Raw genomic sequence first — 13,712 nt, forward strand, 5'->3', positions numbered from 1 at the left:
CTAAGGCCCGTTTTAGTTGAAGGCAGTTCTGAAGACACTAGTGGTGTTAAGATTAGAGATCTGAATGTGAGTGGGTAAGTCAGTCACTATGAAGAGACTCCATGACCAAGGCAACTCTTATGAAAAGATAGCGTTTAATTGGGGCTTGCTTGCTTATAGTTTCAGATGGTCAGTCCGTGACAATCATGGTGGGGAGCATGGTGGCAGGCCAGTGTGGCACTAGAGTAGTAGCTGAGAGTTTATGTCCTAATCTGAGGAAGGGAGGAAGAGAGAGAGGGAGAGATGTGAGGGGGTTGGTGTGAGCTTTTGAAACCTTACAGCTCATCCCTTCAACAAGGCCACATCTCAATCTTCCTAAGCAGCCCACCAACTGGGAACTAGACTTTCAAACCTATGTGCCTATGGGGCCGTTGGATTTTAAACCATCACAGAGCACATATGAAAAATGAAGCCTTGTAAACATGCAGGGCGCCATTGCCTCATTTGCTTGAGGCCGTGTGACTTTCCAACTCAAAGCGGAACCTCCAAACTGATGTTGACTGTAGCGTTGGTGACGTGTGAGATTTAATCTTTGTATTCAAGCCTCCACCTGCTTGACTGTGGGGACTATCTCCGTGACATGGAAAAATAAACAAATGTTCCTCCTGGTTTTGTTCATATTGCTGTAGACTTAATTATAAACCCAGGCTGGAGTGCATACACCCTTTGGCTTTTTCTGTTCATGTATTGAAGGTAGTCGCTTCGAAGCTACCCATTCATCTAAAGGCAATGGCGGGGAGAGGGAAAGGCAGTGATGGGTCTGTGTGTGACTTGGGGATGCTTAAAATTCAGAAGCAAATTTAGGCTGGGCCAACGTTGTGGCTTATGTCTTTAATGCCAGCACTCGGGAGGCAGAGCCAGGAGGATGGCTGTGAGTTTGAGGGTTAGTCCAGTGCTTTAGTATTTTTTCTCAGGTATAGTTTGCTTGTTTGACGTAGGAAGCATTCTGCTGAAAAGCCGAAATGAGTGTCTGAGAGTGGAGGCGGTGAGAGCTCTAGGGAAGGTGTGTACATGCCAGTCAGACCACAGAGCAGCTCAATGATGGCCGAGAGATTAAAGACAGAAAAAAGCCCGCCTGGGGCTTAGGGGTGGTGGTGCACGCCTTTAATCCCATCACTTGGGAGGCAGAGGCAGGTGGATCTCTGTGAGGTCAAGGCCAATCTGGTTTACAGAAAGAGTTCTAGAACAGTCAGGGCTGCAAGGAGAAACTGTCTCAAAAAACAAAACAAATTGAGGCTTGGTGGTGAGTACCTTATAATCCAAGCATTTGGAAAATGGAGGCATGAGGATCAGAAGTTTTTTATTTTTATATTTAAATAATGACCTTATCTTTATTTTATGTGCTTTACCTACGTGTATGCCTCTGTGAGGGTGTTGGATCCTCTGGAACTGGAGTCAGACAATTGTGAGCCACCATGTGGTTGCTGGGAATTGAACTCAGGACCTTTGGTAGAGCAGTCAGTTCTCTTAACGACTGAGAAATCTCTCCTTCCAGACGATCTGGAGTTTAAGGGCAGCCTTGGCTATGTAACAAGTCCAAGGTCAGATCCTGCTTAAAAAGAGAAAAACTAGAAATAAAACCAATACTAAACAAAATAAGACAGAAAATGAGTTTGGAGGACACCGTGAGATGCCATGTGTGGACCTTGGTAGAGGAAGGTGAGGTTCATGAGGGGACCTACCTGATGTTCAGGGAATTACATACTGAAGGGCTGTGTTTTTCCAGCAGCTGTTTTAGCCTCTGCAAGATAAATGACTCGGGGGAATCCATAAAAACAAGCCAGGCACTTTTCCTCTTCCTCAGCAATTACAGAGCTTTTCCCTTGTAGCTGTTTTGTTAAAAGAGTTTGTTAAAAATTGCAAGCGCTCCCGTTTCTTCTTCCTCATCTAAATCTATGGTGAAATACTTGGTGTTTGGAATCCAGTCATTGGGAGAGTGAGTCATAGGAGACTCCCAATAAAATCCTCGGTCTAACATCATCTCTTATTGTGTCGTAGAGTGACTAGCACAATGGGGGCCAGAGAGATGGCTCAGCGGTCAGGAAACAAAGTGACGATGTGGGTACAGCAGTTCAGACCCCCAGAATTCACGCGAGAGTTGGACGGACGTGGTGGCCTGCCTGTCGCTCCTGCATGTCACAGGCAAACAAGCTAGCCAGACTAGTTACTCTGCCTCAATGTATGATGTGCAGGGCGACAGAAGAAGGTGCCCGGTGTCATCCTCGGCCTTCACGTGTGCTTGCACACATGTAAACATGCGCATGCCCCATCACACATGCATATGCACAGAGTTACCAGCACAACTGAAGAGTCTTTGGTAGCTTTGAAGAGGTCATAGTTTCTTACTACTAATGGGTTAGGGTTGGGCCACAGCTCCAGAGTAAAGCTGACTGCCTGGAATATGAGAGGCCAAGCATGTGGGCCTTGGGTAGCCCAGGTGGCAGTGAGTGCACCTCTAGGTGACTGGCCAGCTCTTGGGATTTCCATATTGCCTTGTATATGGGTTAGGTCCTCAGCACCATAAATGAATGCATATGTTTTCTCAGTACCATATAACAGGTGAGAAGTGTAGCCGTGTGCAGATTATGACCTTTAAGTTGGCCTCCATTGTTCTATCGCCTGATCTTTTGATGACCCATGCTGGCCACAGCCCTCTGCTCTACTGGGAATCTGCTCTTCTGTGCTCTGACTCCATTCCCTCCTCCCACGCTAGTCCTCCCTATGCCGATCCTCCCTCCGCAGGGACTGGGTGGACTCTTTTTTCCTCCATGTCGCTGAGCTTCTTCCTCTAAGGTGATCTGTTTACTTGGTAAATCCCATCCTAATATAACAAAGCTATGACTCCTTGGGCCTGTCCATCCCATATGGATGGCAGCAAAGGGGTTTCTCAGGAGTCTGCCCTGGCATACAGAGCTAAGACCTGATAAAGAAGTTGCAAACCACAAGTGGGGAAAAAAAATGGGCCCTTGGCAGGACTAAAAGGTAACTTCTTTTTTTGAAAATGGGTTTTGTGGGATCTTGTAAGACAGGGATTTCCCCACTAGCATACAGAGCCAGCTGCGGCTTGGATCTTTGTTTTTCTGATAGCCCAGGCAACTATGAGGCCTGTGTTCTTAGTGTGGGTGTTTTATGACAGGCCTGCTCTTGGGATTTTGTATCCAGGTTGTAAAACTGATGGCATCAAGGAGCCAGGGTCGAGGATCCTTCCGAACACAGAGAGCTTGAGTGTTCCCATTTCTCTATGAGGCCGAGGGTTGTGTAATCACAGCTACAGATGGGGTGAACTCAGGTCTGGCAGTCCTTCTAGAAACCTCGCAGCACAGCTGACTTTGGGTTACTTAGCTAATTATGCCGCCCGCTCCTTGTAGCGGGTGTAGGTGAGTCCTGAATTGGTTTCTGACGCATTGGGAGGAATGTGTGCTTTGGTTAGCAGCTTTTGTCTATTTGGATGTGCTTTTTCTTCTAGGTGTGTTGGGATCCTGGTGGGTATGAAGCAATCTTTTTATCTTCTTTTTTTTTATAGATTATGATTTACCTGATTGATAAGGTACTTCCTGAGAGCTACTTTGTCAATAACCTTCGGGCACTGTCTGTGGATATGGCTGTCTTCAGAGACCTCTTGAGGATGAAACTCCCCGAGCTGTCTCAGCACCTCGATGCCCTTCAGAGAACGGCAAACAAAGAGAGCGGAGGTAAGGATGGCTGGCGGCTGTTATAGCTCTGGAAGTATTTGGCTAGTCCGCTTCCGCTCTACGTATGAGTTTAAGTTCTGGGTGAAAGCACAGGTTGCCAGGTATTTCTGTTTAGAGACTGCAGTGTCATCAAATACTTCCATTCCCATATAACAGTTACAGAACTGAAAATACGTGGGACCATGCGCCGAAACTTCGAGTGGGCATGGGCAGGTGGTTGGGTGAGAGCCTAACCCTGCGCTGGTTCCAGATCATCAACTAATGGAGTCTGTTGAACTCTATGGGAGACTGGTGCATGTGCTTTCCTAGTCAGCTAAACTAAACTGGCACCGGTAGAACTTTGTTAAAACTGAGCTACAGGTGCAGGGCAGTTTGTCACAGGCCGTGACTGGCAGAAGCAATAAGGTTATAGATGAGTGCCTCGGGGGTCACTGGCTCCTCCTAGCTGTAATGTGCCTACATGGGCCACTTCTGCAACCGCGTCCGCTCTGAGCACCAGGAAGGATAGTCAGACTGTCTGCGATGGCCAGTTACTGTGGCGGACCGCACCGCATCGTTTAAAGCTGGGAACACAGGACTGGGGTTGCAGCTCAGTGACGGTGCTTATCTAGTATGTGTCAAGGCCCTCGGTTTGATCCCTTGTTCCACCACCACCAGAAAATAAAAAGGGAGGTGAAATGAAATAATATATTAACAGGTTTTGAAGATCTAGTGTTGTTAAAATACACTGGAGGTTTTTGAGACAGTCGAGTGTGTCTAATGATGTTCTTGTGTGGCTTGGTGGTACTTTAATCGTATTTTCATGGTAGTGGCAGACTCAAGCCAGTGGAATACATGTTTTTCCTTGAGTGCCTTGGTTCCTGATCACAAGCACTTACCTCAGAGTCTAGTCTCTGCACAAAAATTTATTTGTCCAAGGAGAGAAGAAAATGTCTTTGTTTTGTTTTTACTTGTCTTTAGAAAGTTGTATTATTGACAGCCACTGGAAGCATCCATCTAAAAATTTAATAGACAAATTGTAGTCACTCGAAGTGGGACGGAGTGGTATGCTTTTAGTGAATTCAGAAAGTTCAAAATGGACTGGACTTTAGGGCTGTCCTTAAAATTGTGTACCACTTAGTTCAAAATATCTTAAAGTTGTTTAACATCTGAATATTCTGGAACTTTTCCAGGTTATTTTTTTATTTCAATTGTGATAAGGGAATTCTGTAATTTAAGGGATTAAGTAGTTTATTAAATAATTTTAGTAATGATAGCTGCATTTGAGTTAAAGTAGGAACTATAAGATTTTGAAAGTCTGCTGTCATTTTTGTCTGTTTTTCATTTGGGTGGTGGTGGGGTTTGAACCCGGGTCTCTGAGGTGCCAGGTGAGCACTAGGTCACTGTTCTACATCCAGTCCTGGTGTTTGTTTTTGAGGAGATGCAATTGGTTGTTTTCACAATGCTTTGGTGAGGAGAACTTCCTCCTCAACTCTAAGAAGATTTCAGTAAGTAGACCCAGATTTAGTTCAGGCAAAAGTTTCTGAAGTATGGTGAAGAATTTATGACACTCAAGTCTTCGTGGAGTTTTCTGTTAGAAATGTTTCTTCTGGAAACACGAGGGGAAAAAGGAAGGAAGAATTGTTAATGAATTTGACAAAAGCAGCCGGGAGGCAGCGCTATTTGAGTAGGTGTGGAAGAAATGCGAAAGCTAGTGGAGTAATCTCTGTTCTATGCTGTTACCCTTGTTATGTGTTTCTTGCTTAATGTTACTCTTGCTGGTTGTAGGTCTAAAATTGTGTATGTTTTTATCTTTCCTTCTCCTGGGCTAGACTTGACATTTGTTATCATTGTATATAGTGCTTATATCAGGTTTAAAACCCCCTTATTTAGACAAAAAGGGGAAATGTGGCATCTTGTTCTGCCAAGAGACTTGGGGTAAGGGCTTTAGGGTGTGGTTTCGGTGTGAGGATGTGGCCCCTTATAAGGAAGAGTAGGGTTTCACTTGGGCTCTCTCTTGGGTTGTGGCCTGAACATCCTGCATTGCCGACGCTGAACCTGCAGGGGCAAAAGACCAAAGCGGTTGTTTACCATCGTTTGAGTGCTCCCCAAATAAAGACCTGTTATTCTGTGTTTGGGTGTCCGCGGACTTCCTTTAACCACCATCTCAACATTCTGGAGGACTTCTGCCTTGTTTCGCTCCAGGTGGATATGAGCCCCCGCTCACCAACGTCTTCACAATGCAGTGGTTTCTCACGCTCTTCGCCACCTGCCTCCCTAACCACACGGTTTTGAAGATCTGGGACTCGGTCTTCTTTGAAGGTTCAGAGATCATCCTGAGGGTGTCGCTGGCCATCTGGGCAAAACTGGGAGAGTAAGTGTTAGCTGCACTTTGGTGTTAGCCATCTTTGGGCTCTTCGGTGTAGAGCACTGGCATATCATGTGTGAGAAGGACAAAGCTGTGAGCTGCTGTGAATTGTGTTAGCCTATGGGAACCTCAGCTCTGGGAACCTCAGCTCTGGGAACCTCAGCTCTGGGAACCTCAGCTGGCTCCTTGGTTTCTCTGGGAGAAACAGAATCTAGTCAGGGATGGCAGGCTTCCTCCAGATCCTCCTCACAGTATCTGACCATCCTCAGAGGCTTTCCACCCAAGCCCGTGGAAGAGGAAACTGACACACCTAGAGAAGAAACTGCTGTATCTGGAAAGAAATAGGCAGACTTGCTGGTACATGTCACAGTTGGGATTCTTTCTTTCTTTTTTTTTGAGACAGAGTTTTTATCTAGCATAGGCTGGCCTCCACTCACTATGAAGTAGAGAATGACCTTCCACTCTTAATCCCCCAGGCTCTACCTCCCAAGTGCTAGGATCATAGGTGCTCATCACTACACCTGGCTCCTGGATTATTCATGAATTTTTGTTATTTATTTTGTTCTGCCTTTGGAGCTGTGATCAAATTAACTGAGATTTCCTGCACAAAATGTACCTGTGCTTGCTACAGTCGGTAGGAGGTACATTTGTGCTTGTCCAGTGAGTAGGAGAAGCTGTGCCTGTGCCTGTATAGTCAGGAGGAGGTGTGTCTGTGCTAGTATAGTGAGTAGTACTATACCATGTGCTTCACCTCCACCCATGAGAACTACTTAGACGTTCAAATCTGCTTCTGCCAGAGCATACCACCAACCAGACTTCACTTACCCTTCCTAGTAGCGAGAAAGATGGTGGTCTCTGCTCATTTATTGCCAACTTCAGGAGGAGAGAGATTTCCAGAGAATGACTTTAGTAGGCATCTGTGACAACATGTCAGAAAACTAATAGACCACCGCCAGTGTTTTGGTTAAATGCTTTTTTAAAATTACACTTATTTATGTGTCTATGTGCATGGTGCCGGGGCATGTGTGTTGCTCGGAAGGCAACTTCCAGGAGTTGGTTCTCTTCTTGTACCATTTGGATTCTGAGGATGGAGCTCAGGTTGCTAAGGCTTGGCAGCAAGCCCCTTCACCCACTGAGCCATCTTGCCCGCTCTGTTTTGAAAGTTTTTAGCTAGCTTTCTTATTTATAACTTGTTTCTGGAAAGATTTTTTTTACAAGGAAAGATCCAGGAACTATCAATTCAGGGGTTTGAAAACATCATTAATGCCTGTATTTGTAAGCATCACATAGCTGCCTGCTTTTGTCTTTATTTTATTGTATAATGATTTCCAGACAAGTCGCAGATTCACCTCTGTGAGTTTTGCTGTGCCTTTACTTATCTTTTCACTTCCCCCAGTATACTTTCTTTCTGTACTCCAGCCACTCTGCACTGTAAGCTTTCTGAGCATGCTGGCCCATTCCTAGGCGATGGTCCAGAGCACTCAGGTAGGAGAGGGCTATACTGTACTGTGTGATGGGCCAGTGCTGATCCCTTGCTGTTAGTCCCCAGCAATGAGGCAGGAGCAAAGGGGTGAGTCTACTGCTCCCCTCTACTCACTTTCTGCCACATCAGAATTTACCCCTGGGTGACGGTAGGATTGTCACTGGAGAAATCATAAGTGCAGCACTCACGGAGTGCTCACAGTGTACGGTCTTCCAAGAGCTCTGTGTGTGTTAGCTCATTCATTAATGCTTTTCCATCATCCTGCACGGTTTGTTATTTTACCATCTTTGTTTTAATATTTATTTATGTGTGTGTAGGAGTATGTCGTATATGTGTGTGTGCGCGCATGAGTGCATGTTTGCTTATGTGTGTGCATGTGCTTGTGTGTATGTTTATGTGCGAAGTGCATGATTGCATATGTATGTGTGTGCATCTGCATGAGTACATGTTTGCATATGTGTATGTGTGTGTGCATGTGCCTGTGTGTGCATGTGCCTGTGTGTGCGTGTGCCTGTGTGTGTGTGTGTGCGTGTGCGTGTGCGTGTGCGTGTGTGTGTGTGTGTGTGTGTGCAGATGCTTAGGGAGGTTGGAAGAGGGTGCTGGGGGCTGAACTCAGCAAGCAGCTTTAATTGCTGAGCCACCTCTCTGGCCCACCTTCACTTTACAGTGAAGAACCAAGGCGCAGAGTCTAATGGATTGGCTGAACTCACCCATTTAGCAAGTGGGAGCTGCAGTTTTGAACAAGGCATCCCAGCTCTAGAATTTGTGCTTTTCATTATGAAAATCCCCACGCTCAGCAATGGCTCCTGTTTATGAATTGTAAACATTCTAGGGGTTTTGCTTGTGATAATTACACATATTTTCAGCTTGTGGCTTTGTGAGGAGCAAGGGAAGGCCACCAACATCCATCCAGTGCTGACAGTGCTATCATTAGAGTAGGCAGCTTGAGTATATTATCTCATTTGGTTCTCTCAATAACCCTGCAGAGCGGGGGAGATTATTCCTCCCTGCCTTTTCAAGTGAGAAAATCATCCCGGGAAGGTTAATTAACTCACTCACAGTTTCGAGCTAACGAGGGAACGGGGCTGGGACTTGAGCCTGAAGCTTTCAGCTTCCCCACAGATGTGGGGAAACATCCAAGGTGTGTAGGTGACCTCAGGTCTGTGAACAACTAGGTAAAACTTGTGCCTCCTATTGCCATCTGAGGGGCCCCTCTCTTTGCCTGGGATTCCTTCCGTGTAGCAGAACCATTTTGGATTCTCCGCCACCTCACCGTTACAGCATCTCTTTGTCTGCCTTTCTCTTGTGGCTTCCGGTATTGGCACACTCGTCACCTCACACTTGGCATATGTCCTCCTCGGTCCTGCTAATTGTGCCCAACATGCTGAGCCACCCCGAGGCCAGCCTTGCCAAGGGCGTGGCTCTTCCATGACTCCCTATTAAGCCCCCCTGGGCTGCTTGCGTCCTGGAGAGGCTTCAAAGGTGGATGGGACCACTGGGATCTGCAGCTCTCTACCTTCGACCGTACCTGCCAAAACATGCCTTGTGGTTAGCGGGCAAATAGAATTATCCTACCATGCAAAAACCTTTGTAATGGAGAAACCAGAGGCGCCTGGAGCCCACTGTCCCGTGTTATTCCCTTTCCTTCTCTTTAGAAGACAGGTTAAAATCTCACAGTCTCATAGTTTCCGAGGTGACGGCCACTTCCCCGAAAAGAATTTGGTGAGGCCGGTGAAAAGAGTCTGTAGACTGATGTAAAGTTCCTGTGCCCTTTAACTCGACCTTGGATTCAGCCTATTCATGCTGTCCCTGCGGATTAGAGTTTTCTACAGGGGATGATTGCTTTTCGGTTCCCAATTTCGTGGTTCTGATTTCTGGCCACTGGTGTGTATTCTGATGTATACAATGTGTCACATGGGGAAGAATAAAGACACTCTATGGGGCTGTGAGGCTCAGGGAGCTGTGCAGAGAGGATGGGAACTCACTCTATAATGGCTCCCTCAAAATTACTTTTGGTGTTTGTTTCATCTTCTCCTCCTCCTTCTGTTTTTAAATGAGGTCTTGCTGTGTTTCCAAGGCTGATCTTGAACTCTTGGGCTCAAGTGACCCTCCCGAGCCAGCCTTCCTAGTAGTTGGTATGGTGGGTACGCATGGCCACCTCTCCCCGGGTGGTCTGCTTTTTCCTCCACAGCAGACTACATTGCAAGAGTGTGGCAAGACTTCGTACTTCTGTTGACCAACTCGATGATAAGGGAGGTAGCGTGTGGTCTTGGCTCTGTGATTAAGCATGAATGCCCTGGTTGAGTCCCTTTTCTGTGCTTCGTTTTTAAAACTAGGCAGATAGAGTGCTGTGAAACAGCAGATGAGTTCTACAGCACCATGGGACGTCTCACCCAGGAGATGTTGGAGAACGACCTCCTGCAGAGCCATGAACTCATGCAGGTGAGTGGGCAGTGTGGGCAGGATAGGCAGTGTGGGCATTCTGGGCAGTGTGGGCATTCTGTGCAGGATAGGCAGTGTGGGTACTCTGGGAAGTGTAGATAATATGGGCACTGTGGGCATTGTGGGTACTGTGGGCAGTGTGGGCAGTATAGGCAGGATAGGCAGTGTGGACAATATGGGTACTCTGGGCAGTATAGGTAGTATGGGCACTGTGGGCAGTAGGGCAGTGTGGGCAGTGTGGGCTTGGGGACCCCAAGACCAAGGGAATGACTGATAATGTTATTTTGAACCCCAGCCTTGGGGAACTGTATTGGGTCAGTCCTCTAACTTAGTTTTTCCATTGACCAAGAATCTATAGTTTGATACAAATTTTTGTCCCAAGAGGAAGGAAGAAATGAATGGATATTTTTCCTTAGACATGCTTAGGTATAAGTTAAGAAAACAAACCGGGGAAAAGCAAAACCATCGGCTGTTTATTGTGAATCTGACTCTGAGGTTAAAGAAGCCTTTATTATTTTGTGATGTGTGTGAGTGCAGGCATGTGCATACATGTACCGTGGCATGCTTGTGGAGGTCAGAGGGCAACCCTCAAGGGGGGTTTCTCTCCTTCCACTGAGTGTTCCAAGCTTGTCAGACTGTGCGGCAAGCCCTCTTCCTGCTCCCTCACCTTGCTGGCTGGACTTCTGAGACCTGGTAAAGGGACTTATGGGTGATGTGTTTACGAGGAGGAGGGAGTTACTGTGTGTGAAATGGAGATCAGTCTGCATCTCGGTTTATGTTCAGCTAGTGGTATTATGTGTGAATTGTATGTTTGAGAGACTTGAGGGTTTGGTTATTTTCCTGGCATGTTTTCCTGTTAGGTTCTGGGACATCATTTTATCCTCATTGCCATGTGGTAGCGTGGGTCCCGCCTAATCTTTCTGTCTCCCCCTCTTGTCCTGGTCAGTTGTGGGTTATATCCAAAGCTGTCCTCGGGATCTGCTTTCTCTTCTTTCTCTTGTTGTCATATTCATGTTGGGTTTCCTGTCTATGGTCGTCTTTGGGTGCTGGAGTTCAGCCAACAGACTAAAGACTCAGGCACTGATGTAGGAGTGGATAAACAAGCATCATTCCTCTCCTCACATCTCCTCCTCAGTAACTCTTGCTCCTAGCTGAGCCCATTTGATTTACTGGGAGCACTCACAGTCTGATATGACTTCCCTGGGCATCAGTATTTGGATCTCGGTACTCTGCTGAATCTCACCCTTCTTTCTTCCTGCATCAAGAGGGGAAATGTTCTGCCTGACTCCCAATGGCTGGGCTCTGTTTCTAGCCTTTCTTGTGTATCCTGGTCGCTGCTCTTCTCTCCGAGAAGGAGGCATCTTTTACTGAGCATCGTTCTGTGTGTGGCCCAGATCCACGCCTGGCATTTTCCATGCATGAAATCCTTGAAGTCCTATAAAACTGCTAGAACCATGGGCTCAAAGCAGGGTTTGGAGAGAGGCAAGCCCTTTTTCTCCCCTGTGAAGTGCCCAGGGCTCCTCCCAGCCCACGGAACAGCACAGAGTAGTCATCCCATGAGCTGACTCTCCCCTTCAGGCAGAGCGCCTGTTCATCCCGTTTATAGCCTATCATTTTCATGTCGGATCAGATTGTTCTCCATGCTTGGACCAGTGCTGGAAACACCCCACCTTCAGACCGCTACCCTTCCTGCTCGATCTTGCTTCTCCTGACCTCGGATGTCTTCCTTCAGGAAGTCTCTGCCCTTCATGAAGTTTCTCTCATCATCTAAACTAGAAGTGTCCATTTCATGCTCTCCTGTATGCCTCTCCCGGGAGCTTTGACCTCATTTTTTTCCGAGTCAGAAGACTGCATCTTATTTCCTCTGCAACGTTGCAAGTTCCTTGAGGATGGGGCCTTGTGCTTAGCTGTTTGTTCTTGAGATGAAAATTTGCTCAGGAAGCCTATTAATTCCTGAAGCAAACCTTTATTGAGAATCCATAGTTTGTTTTCTGCCTTTTCTTGTTCAGTCAGCATTTGCTGAGTCAAATAAAACTACTAGAGGATGGCCCTCCTCTCGTCTTGCAGCTCTGATGCAGTCAGCATTTTACTGCCGGGGAGGGATCCTCTGGCTTTGGTTGCTTCGTTGTTATATTGTCCAATTCTCCAACATTGACTGGCCCCAAAAGTTAGGTCCTGGATTAGAGATTGGAGATACATATGGGAAGAGGAGGTTGGGGTTGCTCATTGAGAGGTGTGTATGGGACTGAGGAGAAGGAAAATTAATTCCCAGGGTCCCAAGGGATTACAGGGAAGTAGATGAGTTAGAGGGTGCTTCCATGAGGAAATTAATGTCTGGTTTTGCCTTTAAAGATGAATAGGAGTTGTCTAGTCCTGTGCTTGTATGTTGGGGTTGCACACATGTCACAGCACATCTGTGTGTGTGTTTTGTCAACTTGACACAAGCAAGGGTCATCTGGCGAGAGGGGACCTCAACTGAGAAAACTTCCATCAGATTGGCATGTAGGCAATTCTGTGGGGCACTTTTCTTGATTGATGATTGATGTAGAAGGGCTCTGCCCACTGTGGGTGGTGCCACTCGTGACTGGGTGGTTCCGGGTTCTATAAAAGTGTAAGCTGAACAAATCAGTAAGCAGTGTTCCTCCATGGTCTCTGCCTTGGTTCTTGCCTCTAGGTTTCTGTTTGAGTTCCTACCCCGACTTCTCTCATCAAAGGACCATGACCTTGTATGGTGAAATCAGTCCTTTCCCCCTGGGCTGGGTTTGGTTATGATGTTTATCACAGCAACAGAGACACAAACTAGGACAGTGTGTGTTGGAGCCACCAGTGCAGAGACAACAGGCCATTGGTGGCTCTGTTGGTTGCTTTTCCCGTCACTGTCACAAATAGGACAAAAAGCAACTTAAGACAAAGTTTGATTTAGTTTATATGGATACAGTCCATCGTGGAAGTGCAGGCATAGCAGGTATGAGGGCAGGCACAGCAGAGTTGTGTGATCAGGAAAACAAAGCTGGAATTTCTCACATCTGGGAGGGCCAGGAAGCAGAGAAGAGGGGAGGGCTCCTGGATTTCCCTTTTTATTCAGTTTCAAATGCCAGCCCATGCATGGTGCTTATATTCAGGGTGGACCTCCTTCCCCAGTGTCTAGAGGTGTGTTTCCTAGGTGAGTCTGAATCTAGTCAAGTTGACAGTTAAGATTGACAGATCCACCCCTCATCCACCTGAAAACCAGACACATCACTGTAAATCTTAGCAGTGGCCAAGGGAGCAGCAGGCAGGCACGCAGGATGATGCTGGAGGATGCCTGGCAGGAGAGGGACACTGCAAGGGTTTGCTCTTCAGGCACTGGGAGTGGCCAGGAGGCCAGCTCGGTCTGTAGGTCAGTGTTTGTACTCACCGCAGTTGTAGGGTCTCTTTGGATCCTTCACTGAGGGAGAAACAGGAGCTGTAGATCCGGAAGACCTTTAAGAGCAGGAGGAAGATGGCCCAAGTTGTGCTTCCTGTCAGCTACACAGAAAGGTCTGTGAAGCTGGAATTAACAGGACAGGCTGTGAAGGAGGCAGTGGAGGGTGAGGACAGAGACGGTACGTGCACAGTGGCATTGACTGGATGAGGCTCTGCACAGGTATAGGGCTGGGGGAGGTGGGGGAAGCTCGGGCAGCCCACAGTTTCTGGCTTACAAGACAGTAGCATTTACGAGGGAGGACGG

General features: G+C 47.0%; 1 protein-coding gene across 4 annotated transcripts in view; it reads left to right on the forward strand.

Moving 5' to 3' along the window:
- Positions 1 to 13,712, forward strand: part of Tbc1d30 (TBC1 domain family member 30) — a 72,897-nt gene that overhangs the window by 41,664 nt on the left and 17,521 nt on the right. For all 4 annotated transcript variants that reach the window (XM_040754805.1, XM_040754806.1, XM_040754807.1 and 1 more), the window contains 3 exons: positions 3,563 to 3,731; positions 5,916 to 6,084; positions 9,898 to 10,003. In XM_040754805.1, coding sequence (XP_040610739.1) covers positions 3,563 to 3,731; positions 5,916 to 6,084; positions 9,898 to 10,003 — 444 coding nt within the window. The remainder of the gene's footprint in view (positions 1 to 3,562; positions 3,732 to 5,915; positions 6,085 to 9,897; positions 10,004 to 13,712) is intronic.

Source organism: Mesocricetus auratus, unplaced genomic scaffold, assembly GCF_017639785.1.
Source record: "Mesocricetus auratus isolate SY011 unplaced genomic scaffold, BCM_Maur_2.0 Super-Scaffold_100011, whole genome shotgun sequence".
NCBI lineage: Eukaryota > Metazoa > Chordata > Mammalia > Rodentia > Cricetidae > Mesocricetus > Mesocricetus auratus.